Source organism: Candoia aspera, chromosome 2 (genome assembly GCF_035149785.1).
Source record: "Candoia aspera isolate rCanAsp1 chromosome 2, rCanAsp1.hap2, whole genome shotgun sequence".
Lineage (NCBI taxonomy): Eukaryota > Metazoa > Chordata > Lepidosauria > Squamata > Boidae > Candoia > Candoia aspera.
Window position 1 is genome coordinate 59547372 of NC_086154.1, and position 19302 is coordinate 59566673.

At 37.2% G+C, this 19302-nt stretch overlaps 1 protein-coding gene across 1 annotated transcript in view; it reads right to left on the reverse strand.

Moving 5' to 3' along the window:
• Positions 1-124: 124 nt before the first annotated feature.
• The window catches only part of DOCK3 (dedicator of cytokinesis 3), a 222706-nt gene continuing 203528 nt past the window's right edge, over positions 125-19302 (reverse strand). Inside the window, exons 52-56 of the mRNA XM_063292863.1 lie at positions 11648-11766; positions 8986-9073; positions 5503-5625; positions 4799-4881; positions 125-1461 (exon numbers count right to left, since the gene is read on the reverse strand). Of these exons, the coding sequence (XP_063148933.1) occupies positions 955-1461; positions 4799-4881; positions 5503-5625; positions 8986-9073; positions 11648-11766 (920 nt within the window). The 3' untranslated portion in view covers positions 125-954. The remainder of the gene's footprint in view (positions 1462-4798; positions 4882-5502; positions 5626-8985; positions 9074-11647; positions 11767-19302) is intronic.

The window sequence follows — 19302 nt, forward strand, 5'->3', positions numbered from 1 at the left end:
CTCCCTTCTCTCTATTTCACTGTCTTTCAATCAGTTATGATTTTAGCACCCCTACTTTAACCCACTGGAACAGGATTGTTTTCTTTTTGTTTTTGGTGACATGAAAGTCTTTATGGAACATGACACAAGACGTTCGAGGCAAAGATCAAGTATGCGCTCAGACCTTTTATTTTATTCTAGACCAGATTCCTAGCTGTTGAGTCATAGTTACTCCTCCCCCAATCCCGAAGAGGCTTTTGGCATCACCATTTTTTTAGAATAAAAGAATGCCAGGGCCAAAAGCCTCTTTAAACTTAAGCACAGTTGGCCAAGAATGGGCTAGAGGTTGCTTCATACATCATGATAATGAGAAAAAAGTGGAAATGAAAAGTCTAGCAGACTAGGAAATGTTTAGAATAGGCAATAGCAAGCGAATACAGGTTAGATTGCTTCAGCATTCCTGAGGCAGTGCAGGGAGATCACAAAATTCATATGCCTGAAGCCTGGAAGATCCAGTTTCTTCAAAAACAGATATCGGTGTACTTCAAGCTTTAAACTGCACCTTCTGACTTGACATTTCATGGAATCCCAAATCCACTTAATACAGCAAATAAACACATTCCTAGTGCAACTGCTTCAACTTCTGCACATCTCAAAACCAAGAGGAAAGCTTGTAAAAATCCCATGCCACTTCCCCTTACGTCATTCAACTCTTCCTGTTGTCTGAAACTGTAGAAGGAATGTAGCCTCCACTGTGGGAAAAAGGACAAATCCCAAACCACTAAAAATCTGGAAAGTATAAAATTAAATAAAAAGGAAAGCAGCAATTTCACATGCTGGCCCAGTCTGTAATTCCAGTCAATCTCACAGCAGTAGACAACAGCAGCAGTACTCTACTTTTCCCCTAGTTTTTCACACACTGTTCTGGTTCTAAAAACTGGAATGATCATACAAACTTATCCCTCAAAACTTTGCCTACTGCTCACTGATGCCATGCTCCCATGCTACCCTTGCTTGCTCCTCTTTTGCACCAGTAGTTGGTTGGGAGATTTTGCGATGCAATGCTCGGTATTTTTCGTCCTCTTCCAAAATCATTCCCTCTTCATTATCCATGTTTGGAAGACGGGAATGATAGGGTTTAGGGGGTAGAGCTGGAGGGTCCATAGTGTCCTGAGGAATGACTCCAGATGGAGCGGAGTGGCTTCGGCATGGCTGGGATTTGAGAGTTTCTAAAACATCAGGCTCTGAGAGACTATACCTGACAGGGAGGTAGGGTGTCTCTAAGTCTTCCTCGGTGTTCCAGGTCTGGCTAGGGACAGAATCCATTGTGTCTGTTCGAGGAGGGGGCTCAGATGAATGGCCAAAATTACTTTCACTTAGTGAGGAAACTCCACTGCTGGCGCTACCAGAAAGGGTGGAATTGCTTCCATCCAGGCCAGACTGGGGACTTGTGGGTGATGCAGGTATCGGGTGAAGAGGAGACTATTTAAAAGGAAAACAAAAACAAAAGAGACATGTAAAGAGTTTCATGTATTTCCATGGTGAATACTTTTTATACAGATTAAAGAATATTATTCCTATTTTCTAGATTTTCAGCTCATTTTTTTAAAAGCATTTTTTTAAAAGCATAGTTGGAGCACAACTAGTTGGTCAATGAAAACTGATACAATAACTATCTGGTTGTGCTAGACTGAACCCCTGAACTGCAAGCCTACTCCTTAAGGGACAGCGTGGCCCCATCCAGAACAGGCACAATGTGCCAATTCTGAAGTTTTTGGGGGGAGATGGGCAGTGATAGAAATTTGAATAATAAATAAGTCCATCTTCTGTACCCAGCAACATCTCAGTTTTGTCCAAATACAGCTTCAGCTTGCAATCTCACATCAGTCCCTTACAGCCTGGAAACAATCAGAGGCTCTTGAAACATCCAGAACTGAATTTGTGCTCCACTGGTAGCAACTGGCTCAGAATTCAGCAATTTCATATAAAATGGGAGACAAGATGGAGCCATTCAGGACCCCCTTGCCACCACTATTCCAAATGAATAGTGAAAATAGTAAGAAGAGGGTTGTTGAAGCCTCAAAATTTGTTTTAGGATGGGCAAAAGAAGATATGGATGGAGTATCCCAATATCACATTCTGATAACACCTCTAGTAGTAAGAAGAAAAACACTGCAAAGAGGTGCCTCCAACTTCCAGTTCCCTCAAACATGTCAATAGGATGCTGTGGTCAGTGGTATCAAAAGCTACTGAAAGATCCAGGAGTACAACAGGATTGCAATTCTCCTGTTGCATTTGTCTTATCTATCAAGGTGGCCATGGTGATGATATTTTGCCAAAGCTGTGTCTGAATTCAGAATGAAGAAGATCTAAATAATCCATTTCCTTTAAAGATTCCTGGAATTATAATTCCTGGAGCCATTGCCTTCTCCACCAGACTGGTAAAATAAAGAATTCTGGACACCAGCCTATAGTTATTAAAACTAGTCAGGCCCAGAGATGACTTCTTAATGAAGGATGTCACCAGTGCCTCTTTTAATGTCGTGAGGAACCCCATCTGCAAAGAGAAGTGTTAATTGTTGAAAGGATGGATGCCTTGGAAGTCCTTGAAAACCAAACCAGGGAAGGCTCTAACATGCAAGTAAAGATGCAAACCAATCTAAGACCTTATCTATCTCCTTGAGTAACACATAATGAAACTTGCTCACATATTACGGAATCTGTTAAGTATGATACTCTCCAAAGAGGCATCTAGCCTGGCATGGATCCAAGTGATTTTATCCATGAAGAACCATGCAAACCTCTCACAGTGGCACTTATATATTATGAGGTCAGCAGTCAGAATAATCAAGGACCACATCATTCACTGAAGAATTCTACTGGACTATTTTCCACACCACATTTGTGGAATAAATTAATCAGTTCTTTTTTGATTGTCACAATATAACTCTTATAATGGTGCCTATGCTGTATCCAGTTGAATACATCCCTAGTCTTATGCTTCAATTGCTCCAGTTGCCTGCTTTCGTATGTCATTGCCCACAGATTCACTGCACAGATAATCACTCACCATTTTATACAGTGGAGCACTATGGGTCTGGGAATGCTTGGGAGCTACCATATCAGTACATTGGATACTTTATTATTCAGTATCTCAGTCAAGATGTTGATAAAACAATTGATCAGGCTGGAGAAAACTTCCTCAGAAATGCCTTAAATCCAACTGTTAGTTCAGAGGCAGGCAAATCTAATCTGGTTCCCATTGCAGCAGATGTGATTGATCCTAATAAAAATTATTATTATTGTGGTCCAGTTAATTGCTCCCCCTCTTTTGCTCCCCCTCTTTTGGGGGAGATGAGTGTCGATGAAATTTGATAAATAAAAAAATAAATAAAAATAATTCATGCCTCAATTCTTAAAACAGGTACCAACAGAATAATTAGATTTGATTCCCTCTCCCCCCACCCCCCAAGACCAAAACAGCTGACTGCTTTTTATGTGCCTTGAAAAATACTGTACTTAACCATCCAGGATGGATTCATATACTTTGAGGGTCTAATTCCCATTAAGCACCAAGTACACTACACAATTTATCTTACTTAACTGGTCCACCCACCTTCGTTCATACAAAGTTTGTAATGTTCTTTATTACTGCTCTTTGCCAGGCCAAGATACATCAGCCATGGCAGAAGGAACAACAGTCTTTATGATTTCATATCTAGAGGGGCAATCATTTTCTTTGTCCTTGAATGCTAAGTGTAATTTGAAATCAACATCTAATAATGATTAAATATTCAATCCACAGCCCCTATTTTGAGAGTGACTTTGAAATGCACACCTTGTGGCTAAAACAACTGGACTAATTTTGATCTTGTCTTATTTCTCCATTGTTTGTTTAATATACCTGGTGAATAGTTCTGCAGAACATGAAAACTTGATGTCTTGGTGAGATTTTGGTTTGTTCTAATAAAGATATCACCCAACTGTAATTTGGATAGAAAGGAGGACCTAGTTCATATAATTGTAAGGATATCTCAGAAGGTACAGCTCTTTTTCATGAGGAGTGTATCTATCTTCAGTTATATTTAAATAGAATCTCTCTTTTTCTTTCTTTGTAATAGCCCAATAGCCCAACAATATACTATTTCCTTTCCTAAGGCCCTAGGGTGATTAAGTGTTTCTTTTTGAGTTTATAGGCTTGAATAACTGAAAATGAAAATACATGCTAAGAAAAGATTTATGTTATCAGTGTTGTCTTAGATTATCAGCTAAATTTAGAATATATTTTATATCTCCTCCCTTGGTCTTGAAAGCCCAGCTCAGCAGCAAAGATAATCCCTTTTCCTTTCCTAGTATCAAGCTAGGAGGAAACTTTGGACTCATCCTCTCACACTAGCTTGGAAGCTAGATAACGAAACAAAAATTGGACAGAATTCAGATTGCAATTTAGATGAACTTCTTCCAGGCAAACAGCTTATGTAAAAGAACAAACAGGAATGTTATTTTTTTCTTTTGAACATCCTGATGATTTGTTTTACTCTATAGCATCTTATTCTCAAATACCGCAGGAGGCCCTTGGATAGCTTGCAGGACTTGTATGTTTCTCCTAGGGATTTTTGCTTTTGATCTCTCCAAAAACTAGGCATAACAGGTATATCTTCAAATTCTAATCTAAGCAATACCAGGGTGATACAAATATGGCAGAGAACTGATATCAATAATGTATTTATTGTATTTTATATACCATCTTTCCTCCAAAAGAAATGATACATAGTTAACTGACTGGATAGAAGTTTCTGAAATATGACAAAACATTTACCTTGCGCAGTGTCCGTGCAGGCAATGCTGGGGGAGCATCATTGAGATGATGGTGGAAGGCATCAAAGTGTAGTGAATAGTGACCTTATGAGGGAAGTCAGGGCAGAATCACTGTTCTGTTCATAATTCTTAATTTGTGCAATACTAGTTAAAACAGATGTTAACCCTGACAGCACAACAATGGCTTTCAGAAATAATGTTTTTACATAGTAACATATAGTTCAAAGTTTTTAATAAACATAAAATAGAAATAAAAAGTAAAGGCAGCGGAAATTACCAACAGCTGATATTGTATCAAGGCTCCCGTGGCAAGAAAACAGGCTCATTAGCAATCAACATATGAAATCTCAATTACTTTTTAGTACCTGATTGTCCTTGGAAAGATGATAAAAATCTCTAAATCAATAATACTTGTTTTCAAAAATAATTGAAGCTTAATATATATTTATAGAATAAAGCCTTCAGAAAGACATCAGGTTACCTTACATCACTCAAAAGTCTAATTCCAGTCCCAAAGCACATTCACAGCCCTGCTGAATTTTCAAGATTTAGGTAACTGTCAGCCAAGAGAACCAGGAAAATAGTTTATTCCCTGAATTCCCTTTCTTTTTACAGAAGACATACAGATGTCCGTGATGGCCTTCACATGATTTATCTGGGCAACACTGTAGGATTTTTCTGCAGACCCCCTGACCATTTCCTTACCATGGGTCAGGCTTCGGGGAGGTACTGGTGGGACCAGGATGCTCCCAACATGAGCAGACAGGAATGGCAAGCCCTCTCTTGTTCCGCTGTCCAGACTCCAGCTGCTTGGTGCTGCTGAAACAGCTGAAGGATGGAAACAGATTGAATTTGGGTAATATTGAAATACAGGTTTTATGGGGTCTTGATAGGATTGAAGGCTGACATTTTTATTTTCTTCAGTCTCTGGAGTATTTTGGGACTGGCTCCATGCTGTTAGATATATTTGTCTATGAAGGTAGGTAGTAGATGATAGGAAACAATGGGGGTTTAATGTAAACAACATAACAACTTTGAAAACCAATAATCTATATTTTAGACTATAGGAAGTTGTTGTTTGTTTTAAAAAAGCAAGATAAAAACAAGGAAAAAAATGAGGAAAAGAAATGTCAATATGTGCAATAGAGCCTGTTACTGTGCCGCGATGACCAAGATAAGGAAACATATTTTTCATACTACATAAACTTCAAACTGTTTTTTTAAAAACTTTCTCAGTAATTATGACACCAAACAAACAAACAAACAGTATTTCACCAAATGAAGTTTATGCTGTTATGTATTTACATTCCAAATTAGATCCTTCCTAAAAAACTTGCTTTAATACAGTAACTATCCACAAGAGTTTTCACTGATCATGTCTGAAGAATTGCTGCTTTCATTGCCAAACAACACACACAATCTGATTGCAAGGGAATCTGATACAACAGATTAGCCAAAGTCTCATATATCAGCACTTTCTCACTTGAAGGAGAGTACTATAGTTGAAAAGGAATAAGATGACAATTTGCAGCCTTAGAATCAACTCCATTTTCACAACCAGGAGGCAAAGCCCACTTTTTAATCAAAATACAGTAGTTGCTTTCCATTTTAGATATACCCTGGTTTTGAATCATGAATAATGATGATATACAAGAGTACTTCCCTTTTTTAATTTTATTAGTGGGATTTTCATTTTAATGCCAATGCACTCTTGGCAATAAAAAATATTTGCTTCCTATTCCTGTCTGTTAGTCTGTAGACATATACCATGTTGGATTTCTATTAGTATTTTCTACTCCTAATATGCAGCAAGTTTTCTGTTCCTGCCATGAGCTAAGCTGCTTTTTGCAGACTTTGAAGCAATTTTATTTTATCTAAAGGCAGAAGTGAAATTTTTTTATAGATCAGCAACCTATCATGCCTTTTATTTCTATAAGGCATTTTTGATGCCCAGTTTTCGGTAATATGAATGCAACAAAATATATTTGATCCCAAAGGTAATTTGGACATTTTTTTAATTAATTTTTTTGTTTAAATTCTGTGATATGCTCTGCAGTTAGATTCCATAGTTCAATAGTCCCAATCTCTATTTGTCAAGCCTCTTAACTGCAGAACATAAGTAAGGAAGCAAGATTCACATAGATTTTCTTAATGACTTTTAATGCCAAGAATTAGGGGTTAGAGTACAGAATCTTGAGAACTTAGATAACCCTCCAGCCCTCCCTTTTTTATTTACTTTGGTAAGGTAGGGTCTCTTTGAAGCTTTTTCTCCCAAAATCTTTGCATGGTGGACTAAAAGTCTATTTATTTGATATACCTGTGATGAAATTTCCCATCTGCTGATGGTGTTTAGAGATACTCCTCTTTCTCAGCCTCAGCACAATCTCTTACACCATCAAGATGCCATTTCTGTTTCTTGGTTCATTTGAAATCTCTTGTTTGCTATTGGACAACTGATTTTAATTGCTTATTTATAGTGGAGGATTAAATGGTACTGTTTCACAGAACAACTACCAACATGATTGCTGTCTAAGAGCACACAATTCAAATTAAGTGGTAATTTATTATAAACTTAATGTTGGAGATTTGCATCTATGAGCCTTTTGGCCAGTAGGGTAAATGGCAAGAAATAGGTAAGGAGAAAGTTCTTTACCCATTGTCCTGCATCTGTCTCTCATCTGGACTAGTATTAGCAAAGTGAGCCTAGAGATCTTCCTGACTTTCTCTTTCTCTTGTCTTTCTCTTCAAAATGTAGTTCAGAAAGGAATGAGGCTTTCCTATAATGTATTTCTTAATAAATCTACTTTTTACTACAAATATAATGAGAATTAACGATCATTCATGCCTGGACTAAGCCTATATTGTATGTCAAGACAAATATATTATGAGTGTTTCTCTTTTTGAATTGAACTGCTGCTTACTTGCTCAGTATTCTTTTAACACTCTGCATACGCTCGGAAGCATATCCTTTAACAAGGATTACCCACACTTAATGTTTTCCTTGGCTAATATAAAAGCACTTCTGATGGATATTAAAATATACATTCATTATTCATTCATTCATTATTCAGTACTTTGATCATAACACACATTTCATGTTCAACTACTTTCCATCACTTGAGTAGTCTTAGGATTAAATTTAGTATATACATGAAATAAAACATGGTGTTTTAATAAACTGTATGTTGTGAAATCCAATGTAATACAAGCAGAACTTCATTCCCACTATTGTTAATTTTCCTTCCCTTCCTCTCTCAAAAACCCAACACATGCTTCCTAAATCTTTTCTATATTAATCTTCTGCTTCCTATTTTTTTTCTATATTAATCCTCCCATTTCCCTGTATTCCCAGGAATACAGGGAAATGGGAGGAAATCTTTATGAATAGTGAATATTCTACTGTGTCAGTATATTACTTAAGTACCTGGAAACCTGGAATGTCATTCCGATGATAGATGACTTCTGCCAGAACAAAGCTCAACAAAATAATGTGTATCTTAAAAGCCCATGTGTTGTGATATTACAATACAAACTCTCCCTCCTACGTATTGGCGTGGGACATCACAATGCAAGTGCAAAAGGTGTGTGATGCACATTTAATCATTTGCTCTCTGCCCAACTCCCCCTGCAAATAACTTGTGCATATTATCTACAGCAGATAGTGTGGCAGATGGCCACACTATCTATTGTACGATTCAGTATATAGTGATTAGATTTGTCAGTATGAAGTTCTGCTTGATTTGTTTTTGCTTTAAACCATTGTGTATCCCTTTATCACTAAATTAATAAATAAGAAAATGGAAACTTGACGGGTTTTGGTGAATTTCATAACTATGTGTCTTTTCAACTGGTTGGGGAAAGTTTTTCATTTATTTTGAAAAACCTGATATCAATATATTTTTGTTTATATGGATTAGTGAATGAAAATTCACTCCTAAGTGATGCTTTATAAAAATATTTCCTTAATACTTGGTTCTATGGGATATTATCTTGGTAAAAAAGTATGACATATAAACTAGCTTTAATAATAGATGATAAATGGTGATAAATGATAATGATAAAGTGATAAATGGTGATAAGATGATTTTGTATCATCATAAAGTGAAATACTATTAATATCAAACTTACAAAACAAAGTCAATAATTGAGTGTGCCATATATATATATATATATATGAGCAAACAATACCTTTTTCAGCAACAGATAGATTAGGATCACTGCAGGGTTTGCATGGTCCAACCACCTGCTGGAGCAAGGCTCTCTGGAAATTTGGATGCTAGGAAAGATAAAATGCAATACAGGACTGTTGAAAAAAAAACTATTACATATTACAAATAAAGAATCCTAGGATTAATGAATCAAGTTTCCATTTTACAATGAAAGATCTCATTCAAGTTATTACCATCTAACTTATTTTTTTACTTATGAACTGGATTTGTAAATATGTTCAGCTATCAAATGGTTAAATAGCAAATGCATTATTAATTAATTAATTAATTATCTTAGAAATTCTTGTGGTGATGGCAAACAGGTGAAGTTGAACCAAAGCAAGATAGAGGTGCTGTTTTTTCAGTGAGGTTCTCTGCCAGCTCTGATGTTATATCTCAAAGAGATGACACTGCCCCTTTGGGAGCAGGTTCATGATTTGAGGTCTTCCTTGATTCATAGCTTCAGTTGGATGGGCAGATGGAGGCCATGGTGAGGTGGCCTTTGCCAAGCTTTGGCTGGTGCACCAGCAGCAGCAGCCCTGCCTGGAGACAGAAGACCTTGTGACAGAAACTCACTTGTGCTCTCATTGCAAGCCAATTAGATTGCTGAAATGCATTCTACATGGGGCTGCCTTTAAAGACTACTGGAAACCCAGTTGGTTCAACATGCAGCAGCCCATGTAGTAACTGGCACTAGATGTTATGAGCACAACTTTGTGTTGTGCACCAGTTGCAACCTTTCCTGGATTGTGAAGCTCTGCTCACAGTTACTCATGCCCTACTTATCTCCCAAATGGACTACTGTAATGTGGTCTACATGGGGCTGCCCTTGAAGAGTATCCGGAAGCTTCAGCTGGTGCAAAATGCAGCAGCATGGGCAGTTATGGGTGTTCCTAGAGGGACACACATTATACCTCTGCTCCATGAGCTTCACTGGTTGCCAGTTTGCTTCCAGGTGCAATTCAAGGTGCTGGTTTTGACCTTTAAAGCCCTACATGGCATGGGTCCAGGTTACCTGAGGGACCACCTCTCCCTGATTACTTCTACCTGTCCCATCACGTCCAGCAAGAGAGGCATGCTGCAGTTCCCATCTGCTAAAGAGTTCCATCTAATGGGATCCAGGAGATGAGCCTTTTCTGCTATGGCACCCGGCCTCTGGAATATCATCCCCCCTGAGGTGAGGTTAGACCCAACCCTTATGGCCTTTCAGAAAGCCCTCAAAACGTGTTTTTTTCATCAGGCCTGGGGATCCCCTGGCAGCAGAGAGCCTGCGCATTGGTTGCACCACGTATAACATCTTAGTCGCAATCTCGTTTTTACTTACTGTATGTTAATTATTTAATTGTTTTAACTGGTTTTTATATTTGGTTTTAATAGTTGGTTTTATTATATGCCCCCCAGAGTCACCTTGTGTGAGTTGGGGAGCCATATAAATTTGATAAATAAATAAATTACACTTGTGCTGCAGGCCCTGCATTAGTGGCCAATGGTTTTCTCGGGGTAGTTTAAAGCAATGGTTTTAACCCATAAAGCCATATATGTCTTGAACAGTGGTACTTTCAGCACTGCCTATTTCAACCTCAGCATGCCTGGGATATTATAATACATTTATATTTAAATAATGATAAATTAAAAACAGTAAGTGACAATATACTTTTGCTAAAGAGGAGTGGAATGTACAATTCCTAAATCCTCAAATTCTGTAAGTTTTTTCTGAGACAATTGGGTTGGGTTTTTGTTTTGTTTTTTTGCAAAATTCTGGCTCTTTTCTTACAAATAGGAAACCATGTAATCTGTTTCTTCTATCAGCATTCACTGATATACATTTTTAGGAAGGAGGCGCTCTCTTTCTAAACTACTGATGGTAGTTTTAATAAGATGCTGAATAAAAGAAAACAGCTGATGGTCTTGCTGAAGACAGATAACAGGATGCAAGAGTAATTAACATGAAGGAACAGAGACAACTTCAAACACGTCTCCTTTTTTGGAGACGGGAGTACCCTGGCTTCTCAGCAGGAAAAGAACCTTCTTTTTCTCTAGAAGTATGGCCACAGTGGAACTGCCCTAAGGTGACTACAGAGGCAGTTTCCATTATTGGGAACTCTCATGTTGTTCCATTTCCTGGCTCCTTGGATCTCCCTCCCCCACAACCCCAGTGTCAAGTATCACAGTGTCTTGCAATGACAACTTCCTTATCCTTCTAGGTTGATCTGAGGAGCAGCTCTGCTTCCCTGCCAAGTATCTTCAAGACATGAAGGGTTGGTGGCATTGCTTGCTGATTTCCCTCCCACCATTATTGATCAGGTGAGAGCTGTGATCATGGCAAGGATGGCAGAGAGGACACTTGTGGGACCTTGAAGAAGCTCTTCTGAGGGCTTGGAAGAGTGAAGCCAGTGGCTCTGTAGAAGTTTGTTCCATGTTTGGCTGACAGCAAAATGTGTATTAAACATATCCTTTACCCAGATCAGGAAGGCAGCATATTACCTGCATGTAATGTTTAATATAACTCGCTTCCTATGTACAAGAAAATGTTTTTTATGCTAATTGTGTCACAGCTGGTATAATCCAATATATCTTATAAAGATACACATATACATGTGGGTGCACAAGTGTGCACACGCACACACGCACACACACTTTACCTGTCCATTTTCCATGATAGCAGCAGGATACATAGCACTGCTAGGCCGATCCCGGTGTGCTGGTAGTAGCATCATTAATTCTCGATGATGACGGTACTTATCTGGTAGAGAGGGAGAGCCTGTAAACAAGTCAGAACAATCACATACACGTGACAAAACACAAAAGATTCTCTTCAACACAGTTATTTCATTTTCCTAAGACATATAACTCACAAACATTTATAAAATTCCAAATATAAGGTGGTACCGAGACAGTGGTTAATTAGATCACTGATTCATGTGAGCTGATGATGAATCTTTTGGTGAACAAGGATGACATTTACAGTAACATTGGCAGAAAGTGACCAAATGAATGAAACCACATCAGACATGGAGATAAGAGTGGAATTTTTAGAGGAATCTGGAAGTTATTTAATAAATGTGATGTACCCTTTTAGAGTCTATACCACAAAATGGCAGGGAATTATGCCATCAGTTTTTATCAGCTTGTCAGAGGGGGTTTTGGGGGCACAGAAAAGGGACTGAAGGACCACATACAGACTACTTTTGTTTTAATGTAATGTTTAAACAAGAACATAACCACAAATTGATGGGCCTAGAGCCTCCAGGTTAGTGAGTCAGTGAAGGGATTCTGTAAGCCCATTCTTACTGAAATAAAAATTTATCTGGTGCATCCCCCAGGATTAGTCTTGATGGCAGCATGACCGTCTCTGAAGGCCATCTGCTTGGAAAACTAGTGGGTTTCCTTGTGCAGTTGGTTGGCCACTGTGAGAACAGACTGCAGGATGAGATGGGCCAGGGGTCCAATTCAGCAGGGCGCTACTTATGTTCTTATTAATTTTCTTTCCACATTTATGTCATTTATTTGCAAAAATATGAACTTACTTAAACAAATAGGAAGGAATACTACATTTTCAGCTTCAGCAAAAATTTATACATCTCATGCAACAAAAATAAAGTCAGGGCTATAAGCTCAAAGGGAATTGATTTTCTAAAAAAACAAGCAGTTAAGATTTATCTGAAAATATTAAAACACTGGATTATATCCAACTGTATCTGTCTATTGACAGAATGGCATCTATGGGCTTTATCAATTTGCATCTTCTCATATCTGTTCCAGTGGGTTGTCAATATACCATGATACCTAAGAGGCTAGATTCTTCTTTAGGTCTGCCATTTTGATTGAAGTTTGTTGAAAAATTATTCTACTCTTCAAAATGTATGTTGGAGTGTATAGCTTTCCAAAATTTGATCTGGGAAAAATGATTACACTGTTCCCCAGTCTCCCAAATGGATTAGTGTATAGACCTTGTGGAATATTTTAAAGATACTTACACTGTCTAATTTATGCTTAGGTTTACCATACACATGTTCTTCAAGGATAAAGGGAAATGAATTGAACATGTATGCTTGCTACTAGGGCTGTTACTGCCCCTTGATAAATTTTCCAGAACTACTAATACCTGAACCATGTTCCAAAGCACATGTTTAAAGCTGATATGGCTTTCACATCAACAGAAGTATAGCATGCAGATTATAATAATACATTTATTAGTAATATAGGTGAAAACATTAAACTTGCAGTTTTTCTCATGTTCAAAAATACAAACAAATGCTAAATTAGCAAAGCATTTTCACAACATATGACACAAATGGTCTGAACACTCAATCACAATGTTCATCTAAGTAAACATTTTATCTTTTTCTACTCATATGCGCATCAAAGACAATGTTGATGCATTTATGAATAAAATACTGGACTTTCTGGAGCATCAGAAATTGTATAATGGCACACTGAATGTTACAGGTTACTCCTCTTTATGCCATACTTCTCATATTGTTTCCCAAATGCAGGTATAGATACTGTGTGTCATAAATTTGAGAAAACACATGGCCCTAAGACAATTACTGCCTTGACATAATCTGTAAAATGTAGCTGTGCTGCTTTTGGTGTCAGCACTGGTGGCTAGGTTTCTCTGTTGTGAATTTTTTTCCTGTTTGCTGATTCTGAAACTACTTAATCAAGAAAGAGGAGTGTTTTCAAAGTAAAAGAAACGTGAAAAGTAATATTATAAATAACAGAACTTTGTAAATCCTACTGTTCAGACAAGGTTTTAGAGATATTCTCTCACTAGGGAAAACAAACATTCACATTTTAAAAAAATTATCATGCTTAATTTAACAGCAAATAGAATATCTAAGTTGCTTGTTATCAAATGTTTGTGGATAGCTTCACAGATATATTAAGCTGAAAAATTGCTTGTTGGATGCTTCATAAATACATACATCTCTGATCATACAAAATACCTATTTCAGGTATCACATTTAAATTGACATACTGCAAAAGAGAAGCACACTCATATTTAAATGGGAAGGAATGCTCAGTCTTTTAAAGCTGTAAATAAAATGTTGCACACATAGGAATAGGATGGTTGTTTGACCCATCAGCAATGATATCAGAGGCATTTTTCAGTCAATACCTTTGACTTTTTGTCAACTGTCAATAGTTCCTGTATTGCAATATCTTAATTAGCAGGGAAGCCATTTTCTCATCAATGAAATACCAAAACTTTATATAAAAATAATATCAGTTCCTTACAACAAATGTCTTTGGTAAAGATGTTGCACAGGAAAATATTAATAATCTATTTGTTGTACAATAAAATTTGCAAATGGAAATGGGCTATCTTGGTAACTTCGTTAATACCACTGGACTAACATCTGGAAGAGTGCTTTTAGCTTTAAATAATTTCTGTGATGATGAGATTCACCACATAATTAGAATATTTTCTTCTTGGAGTTTGAATTTACTTAGCTAAATTTGATTAAATTAAAATGCTTACTCAGGCCTTATGTACAATCAACATGTGTTATTTTTAATTAAATTTGTTGTTGCATATCCTGCCACTTTTGGGACCTCCCCTCCCCTGAATAAAATATAAAAATTACTCTTGGTGCTGTGCCACTGGAGTTTTGTTAGGTATTATGAACATATAGACATATAATCCTGCATATAGGATTGCATGAATATGTCATTCTATAACTGATACTGCATTAAAGCCTGGAATGGAGTACTTCAAATGTCCTACATATATTGGAATTGTATGACAGCTGGTGGCTAAAAACTTAGCGTGAATCTGATCTATAGCTGATGATATTTGAAAAAGGATAAATGACTATGAAAACATGACATGTCTCTACTAAAGGATGGTGTTAATAGTCTCTCATTGACAGCCAGGTACAGTGAACTTGGCCATTCACTGCATTTATTCTACACATCATCATTATATATAAACATACATGTGAGTGTGTATGTGAGGGAGAGAGAAAGAGATGCTATAAGTGAATCTTTAAAGCACTACAAAATTGTATTACAATATGCCTCCTACATGCAAATATGGTAAGACAGGAACTGGCATCATTACAGCCAGTCAACAGTTCTGCAATCCTCCGGACAGCCTCAGTAGCAGTAATATGTCAATCAGCCAATTCAGGTACAGCTAATTTAAAGTGTATATATTTCTTTGGATGAACTGCTGCATTAAGTGCCCTCACTATTTGCATGTACCCACAGCAACATCTGATTGGATGACTTTGCTGACAGGAGAAAGAAATAGGCATCCTTTCAAATATACTTGCTTGCAGCTTTGGCCTCAAATGGTTTGCTACAGTGCATCCCAAACTTTTTCCTTCATTATCCAAAACAGCTCATCATAAAGTCCTTTTTATCCAATGTAGGTAAAAGTCAATTTGAATGTCCCTGTTGTGATTGGGTAATGGGTTTGTGTGTCGTTACCCAAAGAAAAACCGTTTTTACCCAATTCTGGGTAACTTACCCAGGTGTGGGAAGCACTGATTTACTAGCAGAGCTATTGTAAAGGAGAGCAGGCATGCTGAGGCAGCATATATAGGCTGTAATTTTGTATCTATTTGGCAGTATGCTAATTCAATATGGTTAATTCTCAGTAAAAGTAGATAGGACAGTACCATTACAGCATAGGTCTTGCAAAGCACAGTCGCCGCTACTTACTAAATATTTGACTGTGATGGATTGCTAACTGGGACTCCACTCCCAGAAATATTGGCTAAATTTCTTACTAAGTGAGAAATATATGCATCAGACCCTTTTTAATACTAGATTATTTATGTCAGAGGTTCTCAAATTATGGGTCAGTAGATGGAGAACCATTTTTTTAAAAAAAACTTGATCAGGCTTATATAGGCAAAGTGGTAACACTGTGAAATCTCAGTCTGGATTTTGCTCCTCATTTTGCCTGAGCAAGCCCACAGAGGGAAGTTACTATATGGCATTGTTTGAGAACCCCTATGGTATATAAAGTAATATTTAATTATTAAAAGTGATATATTTATTTACTGTCCAACCCTAACACCAATAAAATCATTACTTTTATTTAGGTATGTGTATATCATACACATTTACCATTTTGGAAGGTCACAGTTCCACGAAGTTTGAGAACTACTCATTTATGTACTATGCTATTTCCTTCATTAAAATTTTGAGTGAACCATTAAAGTAAGTGTTAGAGCAAATAAAAAGTTGCAGTTTTCATCTACTGGAGAAAAACTCTGTAATTTTCAACTTCATGTTTAAAAATTAAGAGTTCGTTTAGGGAGAGGTGGGAGAGAAGATGAGAAGATGGTTCTACACTGCTACTTGGGATTCTGCTTATCTTTTCTTTTAACCTACTTTCAATTTTTCTTTAGCATGACCTATACTTAGAATAGGAAGCTACGACAGGAAGCTCCAGCGTGGGCTGGTCCATGAAGTCACAAAGAGTCGGAAGCGACTGAACGAATAAACAACAAACAACATACTTAGAATCCAGGAAAAAGATTCCACAGCTCATTAAATTAACTTCAAATGACCATTTTACTATTTATATTTTAAAAACATAACCTTTTCTACAATGAGTTAAGCATTACAGTGATAGAAGCGATCTCCATTTTATTTCTGTAATCGTGATGGTGCCGTGATTTTAAATTAGTAAACTGCATATGGGCATACTGGCAAACTATCTTGCTTGCTTGTACAGAGAAACAGTAATGCATGGAAGTGTGGTTGTCATAAGGGGGCAAAGCCCATTCATTCTCTAAAACAAATACTCCAGGATCTAAAGCTTCATAGCTACTTACTGGTGACATAGACGGGCATCTTATATCATAAAAAGTGCCTGAGTAGATCTGATCAATAGCCTACTATTTTGTTTTCACCAGTTCTCAATCAAATTGTTCCTCAGACGTTGGGTTCAGAAACAAAAACTGAGGAATGATGAATCTATTCCCCCTTATCATTGTTATATTAAAAAAAGTAGGACTGAACTATAAGCAGGGCATTTTTCCAATGGTACCTTTTTGTTCATGAAAGCTCTTGTCACAGCCTTCAGGGATTGAGGAAGAATCGGCACAGAGGCACTTTGTTTTTGTTAGCTGATGGACACAGCCTAAGTGTAGAGTAGATAGAGCAGTTTCTTCATAACTTTCTCATGGGAAGCATTTTTCCATAGGAGAAGACAGGGGCTGCTGCTAAACTGGCAAAGAAGATGGAGTCTTAAAAAAGCACTTATGGGAAGAAGAAAGTCTTGGAAAGGAGTTATAGAGGAATAATGTCTGGCAATCAAAGGCAGATCTAGACAGCATCAGTTGTTGAAAATCTGTTGTTGGTTTTAAGAAAGAGCCAGAGGGAGAACCAGTGCCAGTCTGGGAGAGAGAATGCTGCCCAGTATATTTAGCCTGTTTCTCATCTCTAAGTAAGAAGTAGGAAGAGAATGTAGGCATAGAGGTAGCTATGCTTGTAGTTCATTGATGTGCTAAACTATATACATAACAAGGTACTCTATCAGTAGCAGGAAGCTTTACTTTGCCAGTACAGATGTTAATATCTTAGTAATGCTCAGACACCATTTAAGCTGTTTATACCTTTAGGAGAAGAACACATCCACTTTAAAATTGCTTGGGCAATTGCTTCTAACTTAAGCTATTGTTGATCTTCCACTGTTGTTGTTGCCATCCAAGAGAGCAGTGGAAGACAGGAGACCAGAGAGAAGACTTTGGCCTTATCTAGTTGTTAATAACCTTGCAAAGGAATCTTACATAAAACTGAAGCTAAAGGTTTGTCTTGCTTTGCTGTGGTAATAAAAGAGAAGAAAAAGTCACAAGTCATGTCTGGGATTCTGTATCCTGCATTAAATCCTAGGAATCCACAAAACACTGTGACATTTGTGATCAAGCAGAGGCTTCCATTTATGGAACAGGGTGGCCAAATGAATGAATAACTTTATTGATTAGTCAAGTGACCATATCAGAAAGTTGGGCATCAGCCACTATAAGACACAAAATATAAAATATGATACCATAAAACAGCTAAACTACAGTAAAATTAACTAAAATATACTATGGTGAGATAAAATACAATAAAATACAGTAGGGTAAAATAGGGATAAAACTGTAAGATAAAAATGCAGGATGTAATGAAGGGTGGCCACATGACCTTCCCAAGATTCTCATTTCCTGCTGCTCTATGAAACAACTCCTGTTTCACCAAGAGGTCCAAGCCTTTTGAGTAGGTCTAAAGGATGCCGAGGGCTGTAGAGGGTTGGGACACTGACCTTAAACTCTCTCTACACTTTCCGTGTACAAAAGCCCCTGATGGATCAGAAAGCATCCCAGGAAAGAAATATATCATTAGTTACACCCTATTTGATCTTCCTTAGGAAGAATCTGTGAGTTACAAACATAGTTCTTTTGCAAAACATTGCAAGATAATTAAACTAAAGCTTTTGCATATTATATATGTTGTGAGATTACAATTCAAATAGTACTTCATCCGTATATATTAATGGCATGTTGATGTAATCGTTATAAGAGGAAAACAAATTCTGTAAACTGATTACCATAAAGTGCTTCTGAGCAAAGCAATGCAATAAAGAGTATTTAAAAGATATTTAGAAACACATTTTAATCTATTTTGAAGCATCTGTTCTATTTTCTAGATGCACGTAAGACTTATCACTGTGGACGTTAAGCAAACCACATGGTTGTTAAGTGAATCACACGGTTCTCCATTGATTTTGCTTGCCAGAAGCTGTCCGGGAAGGTCGAAAATGGTGATCACGTGACCACAGGATGCTGCAATGGTCATAAATGCAAACTGGTTGCCAAGTGCCCAAGCTGTGATCACATGATGACGCTGTGATGGTCGTGTGAGGACAGGTCGTAAGTTTTTTTCCCCAGCACCATTGTAAGTCCAAACTGTCACTAAATGAATGGTTGTTAAGCGAGGACTACCTGTATATAATGATATTTCTAAATAAGGTGGCTGTACAACAAACATGTTTTGATCAATTCATCTTTACTGAAATATTTAACAGCCTCTTTTAAATAGTAAATCTAGCATTAATCTTATACTATACAGTTCTGATTAAACAAGCTTGATTTGCTGCCTAGGCAGGGTGGTAGTGGTGGAAGTCTGAATAAAACAGCAAGAATTACTGGACTGCTCCCACTGTGAATATGCAGCAGGGAGCCATCTTTAAAATATATTAACTACATCTAAACATTGTTTTAAATATTGTTTTCAAACAGATTTAATCTATTTTTGCATGAAACATCCCTATTCTAACTTCTGGTGGAGAAAT